Source organism: Mustela nigripes, chromosome 2, assembly GCF_022355385.1.
Source record: "Mustela nigripes isolate SB6536 chromosome 2, MUSNIG.SB6536, whole genome shotgun sequence".
Taxonomy (NCBI): Eukaryota; Metazoa; Chordata; class Mammalia; order Carnivora; family Mustelidae; genus Mustela; species Mustela nigripes.
This window is the reverse complement of record NC_081558.1, coordinates 215,814,567-215,831,044: the sequence shown is the minus strand read 5'-3', so window position 1 is coordinate 215,831,044 and position 16,478 is coordinate 215,814,567. Positions and strand designations below refer to the sequence as shown.

The 16,478-nt window shown below is 49.0% G+C and overlaps 1 protein-coding gene across 6 annotated transcripts in view; it reads left to right on the top strand.

Moving 5' to 3' along the window:
* The window catches only part of ZBTB21 (zinc finger and BTB domain containing 21), an 18,028-nt gene extending 9,551 nt beyond the window's left edge, over positions 1 to 8,477 (top strand). For 4 of the 6 annotated variants that reach the window (XM_059392392.1, XM_059392393.1, XM_059392394.1 and 1 more), the window contains exons 2-3: positions 708 to 1,076; positions 1,189 to 8,477. In XM_059392392.1, the coding sequence (XP_059248375.1) occupies positions 1,202 to 4,360 (3,159 nt within the window). In that variant the 5' untranslated portion in view covers positions 708 to 1,076; positions 1,189 to 1,201 and the 3' untranslated portion in view covers positions 4,361 to 8,477. The remainder of the gene's footprint in view (positions 1 to 707; positions 1,077 to 1,188) is intronic. The other 2 variants (XM_059392398.1, XM_059392397.1) reach the window with 2 other exon arrangements.
* Positions 8,478 to 16,478: the final 8,001 nt, after the last annotated feature.

The following is a 16,478-nucleotide window of genomic DNA, read 5'->3' as shown; positions in this document are numbered from 1 at the left end:
AGGGACCCGGGGCTCGATCCCACGACACTGAGATCGTGACCAGAGCCAAAATCACGAATTGGACGCTCAACCGACTGAGCCCCCCAGTGCCCCTAATCGCCGTAACTGTTTTAAAGAAGACACCACAGTCAAAGCAGAGATGAGGTGTTCTAGCAACAGAAGCCCGAGTGAAGGGTCGGCTTTGGAGAGTCTGCGATTGTCTCTGTGGAAAATGGCTTTCCCTTTGTTGAGAGCCTGGGTGGCATTAATAGGGACCTTTTTCTTTGATACCGAATTAAATGTTTGCCTTGTACGAGATGTTGGCCCAGCCAGCCTTTGCACCAGGGCTAAAGGAGGGCACAGTCGCCCCACCCGTTTCGTGCGAGAGGCCTGGCGCGCAGGGGGGAAGGCGGCAGCCTCTCACCCCGGCGCCTGTGCCCGGGCCTGCACCGTCCACCAGGCCTTCCCGGCTCACCTTTAGAATGGAAGAGAATGACAGTGACCTCTCATTTCAGACCCTTAATTTGCAAGGAGCAGTAATTGTGTTTAGATCGGGACACAGTTTCCTCTGTGCTGTCGCGGAAAACGGGAACTGGTCAGAGAACAGCACTCGGGGCGGCAGGGTTAGCCTGAGAAAGCAGCCAGGCTCTCCGGTGTTGAACATTCTGATCTTGGCTAAACCCTGTGATGTGTGAGTGATCTGTAAGTGAAATTCTTTCTCTTTCCAGATTCTTCCGTGTTTTTAAAGGTCTGGTGAGACGACCCCCCCTGCAACCCAGGGGTCACAGTTCACATGGTGGATAAGTGCCTCCCGCGATAAGACTGACTTCCTTTCAGAATCCCGGCCTTAACAGCTCTGGCTCTTTGTGCTTCCTCTCCGGAGAGAAAGGGCTAGAACCAAGCCTCAAGCAGATGGGACCCCTAATGTGCAGACCTCTCCTTGCAAACCGTGCTTCTGCCCAGCCGCCGAGGCCCGGCAGCCCCCCGCTGGTATGAGGGCACCGGAGCCGCGGTCCTCCGTCCCAGAGCCGCTCAGCCAGTGACCGGCGCGCCCTGTGAGCGCCGAGCCCCCTGCGGCCGCTCCTCGTGCTGTCCAAGTAAGCCCGTTCGCCCGCGGGAGCGCAGCTGGGGTCCCGCCGGGGAGGAGCGCCCCGTCCCGCGGAGAGCTCTGGCCGCGTTTCCCCAGTAACCGTGCACTTTGTGTTGCAGGTGGGCGCCCGCGATGGAGGGGCTGCTGCACTACATCAACCCGGCCCACGCCATCTCCCTGCTGAGTGCCCTCAACGAGGAGCGCCTCAAGGGGCAGCTGTGCGACGTGCTCCTGATCGTGGGCGACCAGAAGTTCCGAGCACACAAAAACGTCCTGGCCGCCAGCAGCGAGTACTTCCAGACGTTATTCACCAGCAAGGACAGCGAGTCCCAGACCGTCTTCCAGCTGGACTTCTGCGAGCCGGACGCTTTCGATAACGTCCTGAACTACATTTACTCCTCGTCCCTGTTCGTCGAGAAGAGCAGTCTGGCGGCCGTGCAGGAGCTCGGCTACAGCCTCGGGATTTCCTTCCTGACCAACATCGTCTCCAGAACCCCTCAGGCCCCCTTTCCGACGTGTCCCAACAGGAAGAAAGTATTCCTCGAGGACGATGAAAGCAGTTCTCAGAAGAGAAGCGTCATCGTCTGCCAGAGTCGAAACGAAGCCCAGGGCAAAACTGGGAGTCAGAACCAGCCCGACCTAAGCCACACGGCCCGGCCCTCCCCGAGCACCACCATCAAGACTGGCCCCGGTAAGCCCCACGTCCCCAAACCGGCCGAGCCGCTGCCCGGCTCGCCGCTGGCCGAGAAGGGCTGGCCGAGAGACGGCTCTGTGGGCTTCGCGAAGGCGGCGGAGCGCACGGGGCCTCTGGAGGACCCCGGCAGAGGCGGGCTGGGGACGCGGAGCGCGCCGCTGTCTTCCAGGCCCCCGCAGGACAGGGAGGCCGCGGACGATAAACTCCCCAAAGGCAAAGCCATCGAGCTGGCTCTGAAGAGACCGCGGCCGCCGGTGTTGTCCCTCGGAAGCGCGTCGGAGACCCCGTACGTGCTGAAGGAGGCGCACAAAGGAGGAGGTCCGGGCGAGGACAGGAACCTGCTCTACTACTCCCAGCTGGGGCTGGCGCTCCCGTCCGGCGGCGCAGGGCCCGGGAAGCCCGGCATCGACAGGAGCGGCCCGCTCGTCAAGAGTCTGCTCAGACGCTCGTTGTCCATGGACAGCCAGGTGCCCGTCTACTCGCCCGCCATAGAGCTCAAGTCTTCCCAGGGGCCCTCTTCTGGGGCGGGCGAGGTGCCGGGGAGCGTGTTCTGTGCCCTGTCTCAGAAGTCGTCTCTGAAGGAGTGCGGGGAGAAGGCGGCCGTCGACGAGCGGAGCCCCGCGCCCCCGCCGCACCGCCTCAGGTCCTTCAGCGCCTCGCAGTCCACGGACAGGGAGGGCGAGCCGGCCGTGACCGAGGTCCGCATCAAGACAGAGCCCCGCAGCCCGCTGTCCGACCCGTCTGACATTATCCGTGTCACCGTGGGAGACCCAGCCGCTGCCACCGCCAGGGACCTCTCCCTGAAAACCGAAGACGACCAGAAGGACATGAGCAGGCTCCCGGCAAAAAGAAGGTTCCAGGCGGACCGGAGGCTGCCACTGAAGAAGGTTAAAGAGGCCGAGCACGGGTCTCCGGTGTCCGAAGACAGCTTCGAGGAGGGCTCCAGCACCCCCCTCGCCGATGCAGAGTTTCCAGATTCTGACTTGAACAAGGATGAATTCGGTGAGTTGGAGGGAACAAGACCCAACAAAAAATTTAAGTGCAAACATTGCCTTAAGATCTTTAGATCGACAGCAGGTCTTCACCGGCACGTTAACATGTACCATAACCCAGAGAAGCCCTACGCTTGCGACATCTGTCACAAGCGGTTTCACACCAACTTCAAAGTGTGGACGCACTGTCAGACCCAGCACGGCATAGTGAAGAACCCGTCACCGGCCTCTAGTTCACATGCCGTTTTGGATGAGAAATTCCAAAGGAAGCTGATTGACATAGTGCGAGAGAGAGAGATTAAGAAGGCCCTGATCATTAAGCTGAGGCGCGGCAAGCCTGGCTTTCAGGGCCAGAGTAGCTCCCAGGCCCAGGCCATCAAGAGGAACCTGCGGTCGCGAGCCAAAGGAGCGTACGTCTGTTCGTACTGCGGAAAAGCCTACCGCTTCCTCTCACAGTTCAAGCAGCACATAAAAATGCACCCGGGAGAGAAGCCCGTTGGCGTCGGTAGGGCCGCCAAGCCCAGAGAGCACGTCTCTCTCGAGAGGCCGGTAGAGAACAAGGAGGTTTACCAGTGCCGCCTCTGTAATGCTAAGCTCTCTTCTCTTCTAGAGCAAGGAAACCACGAGCGCGTGTGCAGGAACGCCACCGTTTGCTCCTACTGCAGCCTTCGGTTTTTCTCGCCCGAGCTGAAGCAGGAGCACGAGGGCAGGTGTGAGTACAAGAAGCTGACGTGCCTCGAGTGCATGCGCACCTTCAAGTCCTCCTTCAGCATCTGGCGGCACCAGGTCGAGGTCCATAACCAGAACACCATGGCGCCGGCCGAGAACTTCTCCTTACCCGTCCTGGAGCACAACGGGGATGCGACGTCTGCCGCCAGGCCCCCGGCGCAGCCCGAGCCCCACAGGGCCAACCACGCGGTCACTGCCAAAGACGACAACACCTTCAGCGACTGCTCGGAGCAGGTGAACTTCGACTCGGAGGACTCCTCCTGTCTGCCCGAAGACCTCAGCCTCTCCAAGCAGCTCAAGATCCACGTCAAGGAGGAGCCCGCCGAGGAGGCCGAGGAGGAGGCCCCCGAGGCCCGCGCCGCCCCCAAGGACGCCGGCTCCAGCAAGGACGCCAGCCTGTGGCCCTGCGAGAAGTGCGGCAAGACGTTCACGGCGCACAAGCAGCTGGAGCGGCACCAGGAGCTGCTGTGCTCCGTGAAGCCCTTCATCTGCCACGTGTGCAACAAAGCCTTCCGCACCAACTTCCGGCTCTGGAGCCACTTCCAGTCGCACATGTCTCAGGCCACGGAGGACTCGGCGCATAAGGACTCGGAGGCCTGCCCCGTGCCCACAAACTCTCCGTCCCCGCCCCCGCTGCCCCCGCCTCCGCCGCTGCCCAAGATCCAGCCCCTGGAGCCCGACAGCCCCACGGGTGTGGCCGAAAACCCCGCGCCCGCCGCGGAGAAACTGTTTGTGCCCCAGGAGTCCGACACGCTCTTCTACCACGCGCCCCCCCTTTCTGCGATCACCTTTAAGAGACAGTTCATGTGTAAACTGTGCCACAGGACATTCAAGACGGCTTTCAGCCTCTGGAGTCACGAACAAAGCCACAACTGAAAGGCCGGCCCTTCTCACCTGTCGCGGAAGGGGCGGTGGTCTCCAGAGCGCGACCTTAATTGGAAATGTGCATCAGAAGTGAGATATTTTTCAAAAGAGAATAATAAAGCTTGGAAATTATTACGCTTGAATAGAAGTTGGAGGTAAATTGATACTAATTAGTGATGATGTCCTCACTCAGCCTAGGAAGACTAAAATCTGTCGTGCGTCGGGCGTTTCCGTCACGGGATGATTGGACTTCATTCCTGTTGAAACGTGACTGATTTCACTTGTTTGCATGGTTCCTCATTCCACGGTGTCAGTATAATCTTCTCCCGGAGGTGGTCTTGGTTTTTTACCGATTCACAGTCAGTGAAATACGGTTCAAGTATTTCTTTTGATTCTGTCAGACGCCTAAGTTCTAGTTCAATCTCGGCCACGTTCCGAAGGCCACGGCGTGTCGGGAGCAAGTGAGTATAGTTGGTGGCCTCCAGTTAGATCTTAGGGTACTTTAGCAATAAAACAATGATAAGCCTCAACTTTATTAATAAGTTATCCTGACACTTGATAACAATAAATATTTGGTATTTTGTGGTCCTGTAAAAAAATTTTTTGTATGAAAACAGTGAGAAATTTAAATCAGCAATAGGCATATTTAGATTTTTACAAAGTAACAAAAGCTTGCTCTTGGGTCATTTACCATAACTCCTGATGGAAGATTTGGGAAATGAACACGTGAGGGTTTCTGGAAGGCCGCCAAGCCCGTTAACTAAAGCTTCTGTGGCGACAGGCGTGGTCATCGCGACCACTGTGCCATCAGCATGGGCCTCTGGTCTCAGCTCTGACCGGCGCTGGAAGGGCTGGCGGGTTCGGTCTCCTCCGGTTCGTGCTGTCACCAGTGGGGACATCTGAGTGCGTCGGGGACAGACAAGAAAGGTAGTAGGAGGCACGCACTCCTTTTGAGTTGAATTGTGTTAGCGGAATAGTGAAGGTTGGGACATAGGCTTAGGTACCTCGGTCCCACGCCCCCAGTCCGGACATCTGCTGTGAGTCCCGAGTCAGCACGGAATCCCCGAGATGGGCCCCGGGGGAAAACCCCGCGCAGGGTCTCCACGCGCTCTCCAGACCAGTGTTCGTAGTGGTCCGTTTCCTGCCTCCGTTTCTGTTAGGATTTGTTGGAGTTCGCTGGGGTGAGATGTTTATAGTGCGGCCGTCCTGCTCCGAGTCACTGCTTTAGCGTTCCGTAAATCTGTGTCAAAGCACTATCGAGGGTCCAAAATGAGTTTCGCTACCTATTTCGGCCCATAAGGTGTGGGCTGCCGTTTTTTTTCTAGTTTGTATAAGTTGTAATTAAAAGGCGCTTGTAGGCGTTCCCCAGAGCTCAGCGGGTATTTCTAAAGGGAAGACTCTTTCACTGGTACAGGCGAGGGGTTAGGTATGAACAAGGGGAGATACTGTTGAGACCGCAAAATCTTCCCAAGCCAGTACTATATGGATGAAGGCTCCCAAGTTTATTAAGTTCTTTTTTTTTGCAAGCTCTTCTCTCAAAAAAATAAATAAAAAAATAAAAAAAAATTACTGTGACTAAGAAATAATTTGCTGAGTACTTCAGTGTGTACCGCTGTAGCAGAAAAGAGCTCCGTCCTGCTCTGTCTTGTCCCCCACATCCCGCGCCAGCAGTAGGAAAGACTCTCTCAACTTCTGATCGAGACGCAAGCATTTTCATAAAATGCTGACTGGCTTTGCAGATCAGAGAAATCGCATGTGAAATTTTGCCTTTTGTTGTTTTCATGTGAAAACTATGACAAGTCACAAAATATCCGAGTGGCCCCTTCCTAATTTTGTTCTTACCTAAATTTGCTGGAGAAAGGAAAAAACGAAGCTGCAGTAACCACTTATTGCCCTCTTCATATTTTCTTGAAGAAATCTATGCATTTTAAAGATGAAACTAAAGCGTGTGATGTTTCGAGAAACATCTGGGTGGCTTATTGTTCATTGACTTAATTCCCTGCATAATGTGCTGTTTTCTTACTCTGAACACCTTGACAGCTGTCACTTCTTCGAAAAGACAGTCTCCCTCAGAGTAGTCCTTGTTTCTGGTCGTCAGACCGTGTGCGGTAATTCCACGGCACACGTGATCTGGGCATTGTAAATCCAGTATCCCAGGACTTGAACCTTTATGCTACGTTTTTGAAGATTTTTTAATAATGTTAATCAGTAAAAAAAAAAAAAAATATTTTTGATCTAAATACAGGCTCAGCTTATCTGTTAGATTTTGAAAATTGCCAGTGTTTTGTCTCGTTCGTTTCACGTTTTTGTCTAGGCAAGGAGCGTTAAGATTTCAAGTAAAATTTTGAACCAAAAACATTTATAATGCAGTTCTGGGTTTTCTATTACTTTTTATACTCTACCTTCAAAGCGTCAGGCTGAAAGAGTTTATTTTGGTGGTCAAGAAAGAAAATAGGCTTCCACTCATGTAACTATTTTAAAAGTTTGGAAGTAAAATGATGAAAGACACGCATCGCTCCGTTTAAAAATGTTGATCTCACACAGCGGGCAGACCCTCGGTCTGTGAGACAGGTTGGTCTTTCATTGTTAGGACTCCGGCTTGTAAAGGTATTCTCGAAAACGTTGTTTTCTGATTAGAATTAATTTTTGAAAATGTAGAAAATCTCATTATTCCTTGTAAGTATTCAGGCTGCCTTTTTTTACGCAGTTGTGGAAAAGAATGTAAGATGTTTTAATATATTCTTTGTTAATCTGAGAACTTGCTATTGAATCATTTTCTTCGTGTGGGAGAGGGAAGAGGGAAAACCTAAAAACACCTTTTTATCTAAGTCAGCAATGGAGGTTACAAATAGTGTGCATTTTTTATAGTAATATTTCAACTTTAACAGAATATTCACTTTTAAAACTAGTTATGGCTAGTGTGCATTTATTGTTTTATCAAAATCTCTAAGAATTCAACCATGATGTCACTTTTGCATCTGGGGGGCAGGTGTGTGGTTCTTGGCTTTCCGTTCTGGAGCGGATCCCTAACAGCCTTTTAAAAAACACGCTCCAGTTCCTGTCCATCAGGAGTGGTCTTCCCCACGCACGCACCGCTGGTGCTGACGAGGGGAGAAACTGGACGACCAGAATAAAATGTACCCTTCTGTGGAGGCAGGGGGTGTCTTCCTCTTCAGGCCAGTGGCCCGTCCAGGGGAGGGAGACAGGAGAATCTGTGTGTGTGTGTGTGTGTGTGTGTGTCTGTGTCTGTGTACAACCAGAATCCAGAACCATAGGAATTAAAGGCATTTGAATTTTCTCACCACAAAAACAATTAAATGTCATGCATAGCAGGTTTCTTGATAAATTGCACTAATTCATATTGGGATATTACAAGTCCATTTTGTCGATTTCTGATTCCTCATTGATGTTTTTTGTAGTAATTGTGAAAAGTTATTTAAATAATGCTAGTACATTTAATAAGTTCTTTAACACTGGCTTTTTTTTTTTTAAGTTTAAAAAAAAAAAAATAGGGTTTTCTTTTGCGGCTTTAGCACTTTAAGAAGTTTTATGTTCCCATCATGGTTAACGTGCTTGTTCAGCGCTTCTCTGCGTGTTCGCTTCCGCGTGGCGGGGGACACTGGCTGGTCGCGTGTACGTTCCGGAGGCGGGGGCGTGGGTCGGTGTCAGGGTTTTCAGGAATTCCAGAGACCGTTGTTTGGGAACCAAAGCATTTTACTGTAAATCTTGAAAATAATTGAACTGAGTGCTCTCTAGTCATTTATTAGTGCTGTGGTCAAATTTTCCACAAAGTTATACTTGGTTAATGTTAATTTTCAACTGGGGATAATTTCTTATTGACATTAATCCAATACCTTAAAACTTTTCATTGAGTAACACTTACTATTAAACAAATGTGGTTATAAACAGATTGTGTATATTTTGTTGTCAGATGCGTTAGCAGACTAAATCATTGTTTGGTTTTATTTAGGAATGAGCTTTGGGGAACTGAAAACTCCTGGTCCGATAGGATTTCTATCTAACGTTAAACCATTGCTTATTTGTATCCAATTCTGTTGTCCGTTTCCTTTGCTTACATCTTGACTACGAATGATTGGAGTCAATAAATTTGTACTGTACTTTGTTTGGAGTCGTGTCTCATTGCTGTGTTCCGGACATTGGCGGCCACGGGGAGTAGCGTGTGCACTTCTGGGAGTACAGAGGGGGCCGCTGTGGGGGGATCTGGGGAGTAGCCCCTGAGCCGGGGGAGGTGCTGTGTCCCAGCGCGTCCAGCTTGCTTGGATAACCGGGTTTGCGCTCACAGGTCGGTCGCCCGGCCGCCACAGGTAGGTGATCGCTAGAACCTCACGTAAGCGACGACCTCACCCACCCACCTCTTGCTTTACTGGTCGCATTAGTTTGAAAACAGTCGTGGGGCCACCAAACGGGGTTAATTACCCCACACTGACGCTTCAGCATAGCAATTGATAATCTAGTTTTATTGCCTGATTTTCACGGCTTCCAGGTCACCCTGACCAGCCCTTTCCGTGATCCTGGGGCAGACGGCTTCTGTGGTGCTCGCTTTCCCCGGTTCGGAGAGCCAAGCCGCAGCCATCTCTAGTGACCACCACCAGGCTGACCGCAGGCAGGGAAGGGGCTGGTCTCGGGCTCTCTTCCTCGCCTGACCCCCTAGACCCATCTTGGGGGCCTCTGGCTAACGATTCTGTGATTGCACGGCACCCCAACAAAAAATCCGTGCGACCTGTTACCCTGACGGCCACCACACGCTGTTTTGTTGAAAATGTTCCCTGGGCCCTTTCCTTTGTAGTAATTGCAGCCTCTTCATGGGCCTGTCGCGGTCCCATGGCACACACTCAGGACCGCAAACGGCCGTGGTGGTCAAGTCGCGTCTCCAGTATGTGATGCGTTTCCCGGCCAGAGGCTCCCTCGGCTCCGCTGAGCCCGTCAGCTCCATGAGCTGGGACGGTTGAGCAGCAGGAATTGCTCATCCCCGGCGGATGTCTGGAGGGCGAGCCTCCCGGAGCTGTCCCAGGCGCGCTTTAAAACCTGGGTGCCCTGTGACGGGCCATCAGCCCCCATCCTCCAAGGTAGGGTCCCCTGGCCAGTGCGTCGTCCCCACCCCTGCGTTCTGCCCGGCGGGATGTCTTTGCTCCCATCCACGCGGGCTAGATCACTTCCAGGACACTCTTCCGACCCCTGTCCACCTGCTCCTCACCCCAGCTCTGTTCCCACAAAACCCCAAAGAGCCCTGTCAGCCCATCGCCACCTTCTGGCCTGTGCAGATGTGTTCTAGAGCAGGGCTCTTCTCACCTCAGCAAGCGCCCGGCAGGGGAAGGCGGTGTATGTTGAGTCTCAGAAAAACCGTGAAGAAAAAACCTTGCCGGATGCAGCAGCCAGCCAGCAACCAGCCGCTCCTTCTCGGCTAACACTGGAAGAACCTTGCCGAGTCTCTCTGCCTGTATCCCCAGACCCCGATTCGGCTGCTCAGAGACCCAGAGCGTATTTTAATTTTTTAAACCGTTCTCAGTAAGCCCGGGGAAGAACGGAGGCGTTCGGATGGCTCAGATGGAAGAGCCCCTCGCCTGTTGCAAATACGGCACACGCGGCTGTCCTTGTTCCGGGGGTGTGGCCGGCGGCGTGTGTCCCTGGCCCGGCCACAGCGCCCATTAGGTCACCCTGGGGTGGGGGATTGTCCGGATAAACTCATGCGCCAACCTCAGAGCCCCGAGGGCTGTGACCAGCGACTGCCGGTGGGTCGTGGTACTGCCGGCACGTGTCTATGCAGGTGTTGGTAAACCAGGAGCAGCCCCGTTTTCCTCTCGCGTGGTGTCACCGTCCCCCGTGCTCAGACAGCCCAGTCCTCTCGCCTCCCTCAGTTCGGAATATTTCTCGGGGTTTCTTGGACGTTCATAGCCCTGATCGTTTTTGAGGATTATGGACCAGTCGTGTTGCAGACACCCCTTAATAAGAGTTTGGTGTTTCCTCCCGACTAGACCCCAGTTATGCATTTTTGCCCCAGAACGTCACGGAGGCTGCGACGGTTCCTTCCCTCTGGACCTGCGCGTGGCACGCACTGCCCGTGTGCGGCCACGGGGAGGCGCTCTTTGTATCGCTGCTGTGGGTCTCTCCTGCACGCCTTCTCCCCTCTGCAGTTAATAAAGATTCGGGGGGACATTTTCGGGCTATGGAGAATCCCATTTTTCATCTCCATTTTCACCCCCTAGTTTTAGAATCTGTTGATGGGGTTTGCCTGAATTCCTTGTTTTTATGGTCATTGCCACATGGGCATTTTCTGCTACCGTCACGACTTCTTCATTTACCCGTGTGCTCTCTGCTGCAAGAAGAAACGTCTGTTATTCCCATTAACTGGTTGGTTGTTTCTGTGTTGTGGACTCCGGAATTCCCAGTCTGCTGTAGGGGCTGTAATCAATCACCGTTCTTTGTTCTTCGAGGCTCAGCTATCCCAGATTTAACCAATGGGAGCTTCAGCCTGGCTTCTCTGACCTGTGACACGTCCCGCTTGCCCTTGGAGTATTTTCCTGCTTTCTCACCCCACAAGGTGTTCCAGACTCACCTTGTCCTTTTCCTACCAGAGCTGCAAAATCGGGCATTTCTCTGAGGATGCTGTTTCCTTTTCATGGAGAACAGCGTTTGGAGACCAGTTTCTGGACACGAGGTGGGCCCACTGATGCGAGGTGGCAAGGTGCACGTGCACCGGTCCTTCAGGGGAGGACTCACTCACAGGGAAAATGCACACACGTGCGTGCACTCACACAGGGACATCTGCATTTATCTCTGAATCTTCTAGACCTATCTGGATATGTGCGAATCTCTGAGTTCACACTGATAGCTTCAATTCCAACCCCGTGCCAGATGGTCCGTTCCACGGCTTGCCCTTTCCATACTTATGCCTTCCCTCTCTGGTGGTGACAGACTAGCCTCCCGTGGCCTCAGCCTCCCCGTGTGTAGCCACCTCCAGCCCCTTACACCTGTCATCCACATGCCAGCTTCCTGGGGAGCTACCTAATGGCTTTTTCTTTTTAATGATTTTTTAAAATTTCTTTTCAGCATAACAGTATTCATTATTTTTGCACCACACCCAGTGCTCCATGCAATCCGTGCCCTCTCTCATACCCACCACCTGGTACCCCGACCTCCCACCCCCCGCCCCTTCAAAACCCTCAGATGGTTTTTCAGAGTCCATAGTCTCTCATGGTTCACCTCCCCTTCCAATTTACCTCAACTCCCTTCTCCTCTCTAACTCCCCATGTCCTCCATGCTATTTGTTAGGCTCCACAAATAAGTGAAACCATATGATAATTGACTCTCTCTGCTTGACTTATTTCACTCAGCATCATCTCCTCCAGTCCCGTCCATGTTGCTACAAAAGTTGGGTATTCGTCCTTTCTGATGGAGGCGTCATACTCCATAGTGTATATGGACCACATCTTCCTTATCCATTCGTCCGTTGAAGGGCATCTTGGTTCTTTCCACAGTTTGGCGATGTGGCCATTGCTGCTATAAACATTGGGGTACAGACGGCCCTTCTTTTCACGACATCTGTATCTTTGGGGTAAATACCCAGGAGTGCAATGGCAGAGTCATAGGGAAGCTCTATTTTTAATTTCTTGAGGAATCTATACTGTCTAGAGCAATATATACTTTTAATGCCACCAGCATCAGAATTCCACCAGCATTTTTCAAAGATCTGGAGCAAATAATCCTAAAATTTGTATGGAATCAGAAGAGACCCCAAATCACTAAGGAAATGTTGAAAAAAAAAAATAAAACTGGGGCATCATGTTACCGGATTTCAAGCTTTACTACAAAGCTGTGATCACCAAGACACCATGGTACTGGCATAAAAACAGACACATAGACCAGTGGAACAGAGTAGAGAGCCCAGATATGGACCCTCAACTCTATGGTCAAATAATCTTTGACAAAACAGGAAAAAATATACAGTGGAAAAAAGACAGTCTCTTCAATCAATGGTGCTGGGAAAACTGGACAGCTGTATGTACCTAATGGCTTTTTAACAAAGAGAGAAAGAAGACAGGAATGGAGGGAGGGAGGTCTGTCTTATTTGTCTTTTCTCCTTTTAGTTCTACAGTTTTTCTTCGTGTAGTCTAAGTACTCTGATGTTAACAGCATCCATGTACAAGGTTGATTAGCCAGCCCCATATTATTTTTTAAATGAGCTTCTTTATCTACTGTGAAACCTACTTTGTTTTTATTAATATAACTACTCCAGCTCTCTCCTGACAAGTTTTAACATGGTACATCTTTTCCATTCTTTCACCTGTGTCATTACGTTTAGTATGTGTCTTGCAGGCAAGCATATATTTGGGTACCGGTTTGGTCCAAGCTGACATCCTCTGCCTTTTAGTCAGAGTGTTTAGACCATTTACATTTAACATCTCATCATTCATTTCCCACTTATCCTGTCCATTCTGTGTTTGTGATTTTCCTTCTTCCTTCTTTTGGATTAACTGAGTTTTGGTTTTCTTTTTTTCCCCCCCTAACGATTTATTTCTTTTAGGAAGAGAGAGCACGGGCAAGTTGGGGGAGGAGCAGAGGGAGAGAGAGTATTGTCAAGCAGTCTTCCTGCTGAGTGCAGAACCTAACATGGGGCTTGATTTCATAATCCTGAGATCATGACCTGAGCTGAAATCAAGAGTCAACCACTTAACTGACTGAGCCATCCAGACCCCCCCTTGTTTTTCTTTTTTAAGATTCCATTTCTCTCTTTTATTCTTATGATCTATAACTTTGTTTTATTATTTTAGTAATTATGTTACAGTTTATAGTATACATCTTTGCCTTATCACAGTCTACCCCCCAAGGAATATCAGACCACCACCTATGTGTGATGCAAGAATGGATGGCATATGTGACCACCTATGTGTGATGCAAGAATGGATGGCATATGTGTCCTTTTCTCCCCTCCTAGTCTCTGCGCTATGATTGTCAGATGCTCCCTTCTGTGTATGGTATAAGCCCCATAATACATTGTTACTGTTTTCACTTTAAATAGTCAATTAACTGTTAAAGGAATCCAATTCTTAAAAAACAAGTATTTCGATTTACCCATGTAAATTTCCATTTCCGGTGCTCTTCCTTTCACCTGCAGACCCAAGTTTCCATTTGGTGTCAGTGTCCTCCTACAGACGTGAACATCAGTATTTCCTGTAGTGTAGGTCTACAGGTGCTGAATCCTTTCAGCCTACGTGTGCTAGAAAAGTCTTTATTTTGCCAATCCCGTAGGATAGTTTTGCTGGGTATAAAATTCTAGATGGATAGTTCTGCTTTTTTTTTTCTTTAAGTACTTTAAAGATGTTGCTTCTAGCTTGTTTCTAGTTTGAATTGTTTTAGAAATCTGCAGTTCTTGTCTTTGTTCCCCTATATGGAGGGTATCATTTTTACTCTGGCTTTTTAAAAATTTTTCTCCTTATTACCAGTTTCATACAACCTATGATGTACCATGGTGTAAATTGTGTGTGTGTGTGTGTGTGTGTGTGTGTGTGTGTGTGTGTGTCCATACCCTCTTGGGTTCATTGAATTTCCTGAATGTTCGAATTTATAGCTTTTTATCAGATTTGGAATTTTTTTAGCCATTATTTGTTCAATTTTTTTTTTCTTTCCTGCCCTCTCCTCTCCTTCATGGACTCCTTTTATTTATTAGAACATTTATTAGGCCATTTGAAATTGTCCCATAAGTCACTGTTGCTCTACTGAATTTTTCCCCATCTGTGTTTCATTGTGGATATTTTCTCTTGCCATGCTTCTAATTTACTAACTTTTTTCCTGCAAAGTCTAATCTGTAATTAATGAACTGTTGTAGTTTTCATCTCTAGAAGTTTTATTTGGATCTTATTTATATCTTGTATGTCTATACTTAACATGCTCCATCTTTCCTCTAACTTCTTGAACAGATGGAATACAGTTTTTTTTTTTTTTAATGTTCTTATATACTAATTCTATCATTTGTTCTATTTCTGGGTTGGTTTCAATTTTATTTCTCTTCCTCCTGATTCTGGGTAACATTTTCTTGCTTCTCGGCATCTCTGGTGATTTTTGGATGGATGGCAGGCATTGCAAATTTTAACTTGTTGGGTACTGGGTGTTTTTGTATTCCTATAAATGTTCTAGAGCTTTGTTTAGGGGATGTAATAAACTTACTTGGAAACAGTCCTATCCTTTTAGGTTTTCCTTTTAAACTGTGTTATGTTGGATCAGAGCAGCATTTAATATAGGGCTAACTTTGCTCCACTACTGAGGGAAACACATTCCTTCTATCCAGTGTCCCATGTCTTATTTCAGGCACGTGTGAGCTGCAGGGATTATCCAGTGTAAGCGTTTCAGGTGGTCCTTTTCTTAGTCTCAGAAAATTCCTTCATGTGCACGTGTTGATCAGTACTTGACAGAGAAGTCAAGAGGCCTATCTCTGTGCAGCTGTCTCCTCTCTGGTTCTCTACCTTTAGAGCCCTGACCACTCTCTTCCCTAGACTCCAGCTTCTCAATGGGTGTGGGGGTAGGGAATGGGACTGCTAGATTGCCTTATTTCTTTCTCATCTCTCAGTGGTTACTGTTCTTTGTTGTCTGACATGCAATGTTTTCAAACTCATTCTTTCATGTACTTTGTCCAGAGTTTCGTTGTTCATGTAGGGTGGTAAATCTAGCCACCCCACACCATCTTGGTCAGAAGTGGAACTGAAGTTTATTATTTTATTATCAGCAGGTTTGCAAACACGTCCTAAAGCATCTAGCACTGGACATCCACGTGTGTACGCCAAAAACTTGCCTGTGGGAAATGCTTCCAAATTCCAAGCTTGAAAGAACTCAGTAGACATTTTCTCCAACTTGACCAAAAAGATCACATACAGATCTCACTCAGTGAAAACAAAATGTATCCCCTCCTTAGTTCAGCCTTAGGTCCTAAAAGCCCACCTCAATATGAACCATCATAAAAGAAACAATGGTTGGGGGGGGTGATGTCAAAATGGAGAGAAAGAGATCCCTCTCTCTTGTGTTCAGATGTGTGGTCACGTTTTTATTAAATTCAACACAGTAAGATGTCTCGGGATGGAAGTCACCTGTAAAGTGAGGGGCCCTGGAACCTGAGCTTTGTCAGTCTCGTGACAAATCTACCTCTGTCTGTTTCATTCACTTACAGTGACGAACCTCAGCCACAACCCATGGTGTGAACATTTTAATCTGATCATGAGTTGCAGCCTGCTGTGAGACAACCCTTTGCTTTGTCCAGGTCTCCTGATGGCCCAGGTGACAAGGATATACTCCTTGGGAAGATGCTGGAATGACCTCTGACTTGAGCCATCCATTTTGATTTGCAATGTTTTTGGTGGCAAACGTGATATGTAGTTAAAATGGCAGATGCCAGTTGACTTCCTTTTCTCTATCATGTGCTAAAGACATTGGAAAATCAAGAAGGAACCTTAATTTGTACCACCAGAAATAGAAATTTTGCATGTAGGGAAGCAGAGATTTGGCCTTAATGATCTCATTGATGAAAAGGAAATTTTCACAGGCATTAAAGTTGGATCTCCAGTTTGAGGTCATAGAGCTTAATAAGAACCAGTTTCTGTTCATGAAAGCAAAGACCAAAGTTAGATTCCTGACTAGTGTGTAATGTTTCGTGGTTATTTTGTCTGATTTCTCAGTAAAAAGACAAAGTATAAAATACTCTACTAGACCTTTCACTTAAAAAAAATTATATTGAGTGCTGTTGGGTCTCTAATAAGGGCTGGTCTCAGCTTCTAGCCCCCTGTCCACCCCCATAATTCTAGAAATATCCATGAACACTTCCTGATTTGTCAGTTTGAATAGTTGGAAATGACTGTAGCCTACCACTAAGGAAAGGCCTTATACAATGCAGGGACTAAAGCTCTTTCCCAGAAACTTATTTTGATTGATCTAGAGCTCCAGCTGAAGGTTACCAGAGCTCGAAAACAGTCTTCTAATTCATTCAAGTTGGAAACCTTTTTCTTTTTGTGGTCCCTAAAAAAACATTTTTGTGGTTCCCTGAAAGTACCATAAACCCTAAACACTGTGCCTGACAGACGAGTCAGCCTGGTTGAAGGAAGGATGAGGCCAGCAAGCGTGTGGGCAT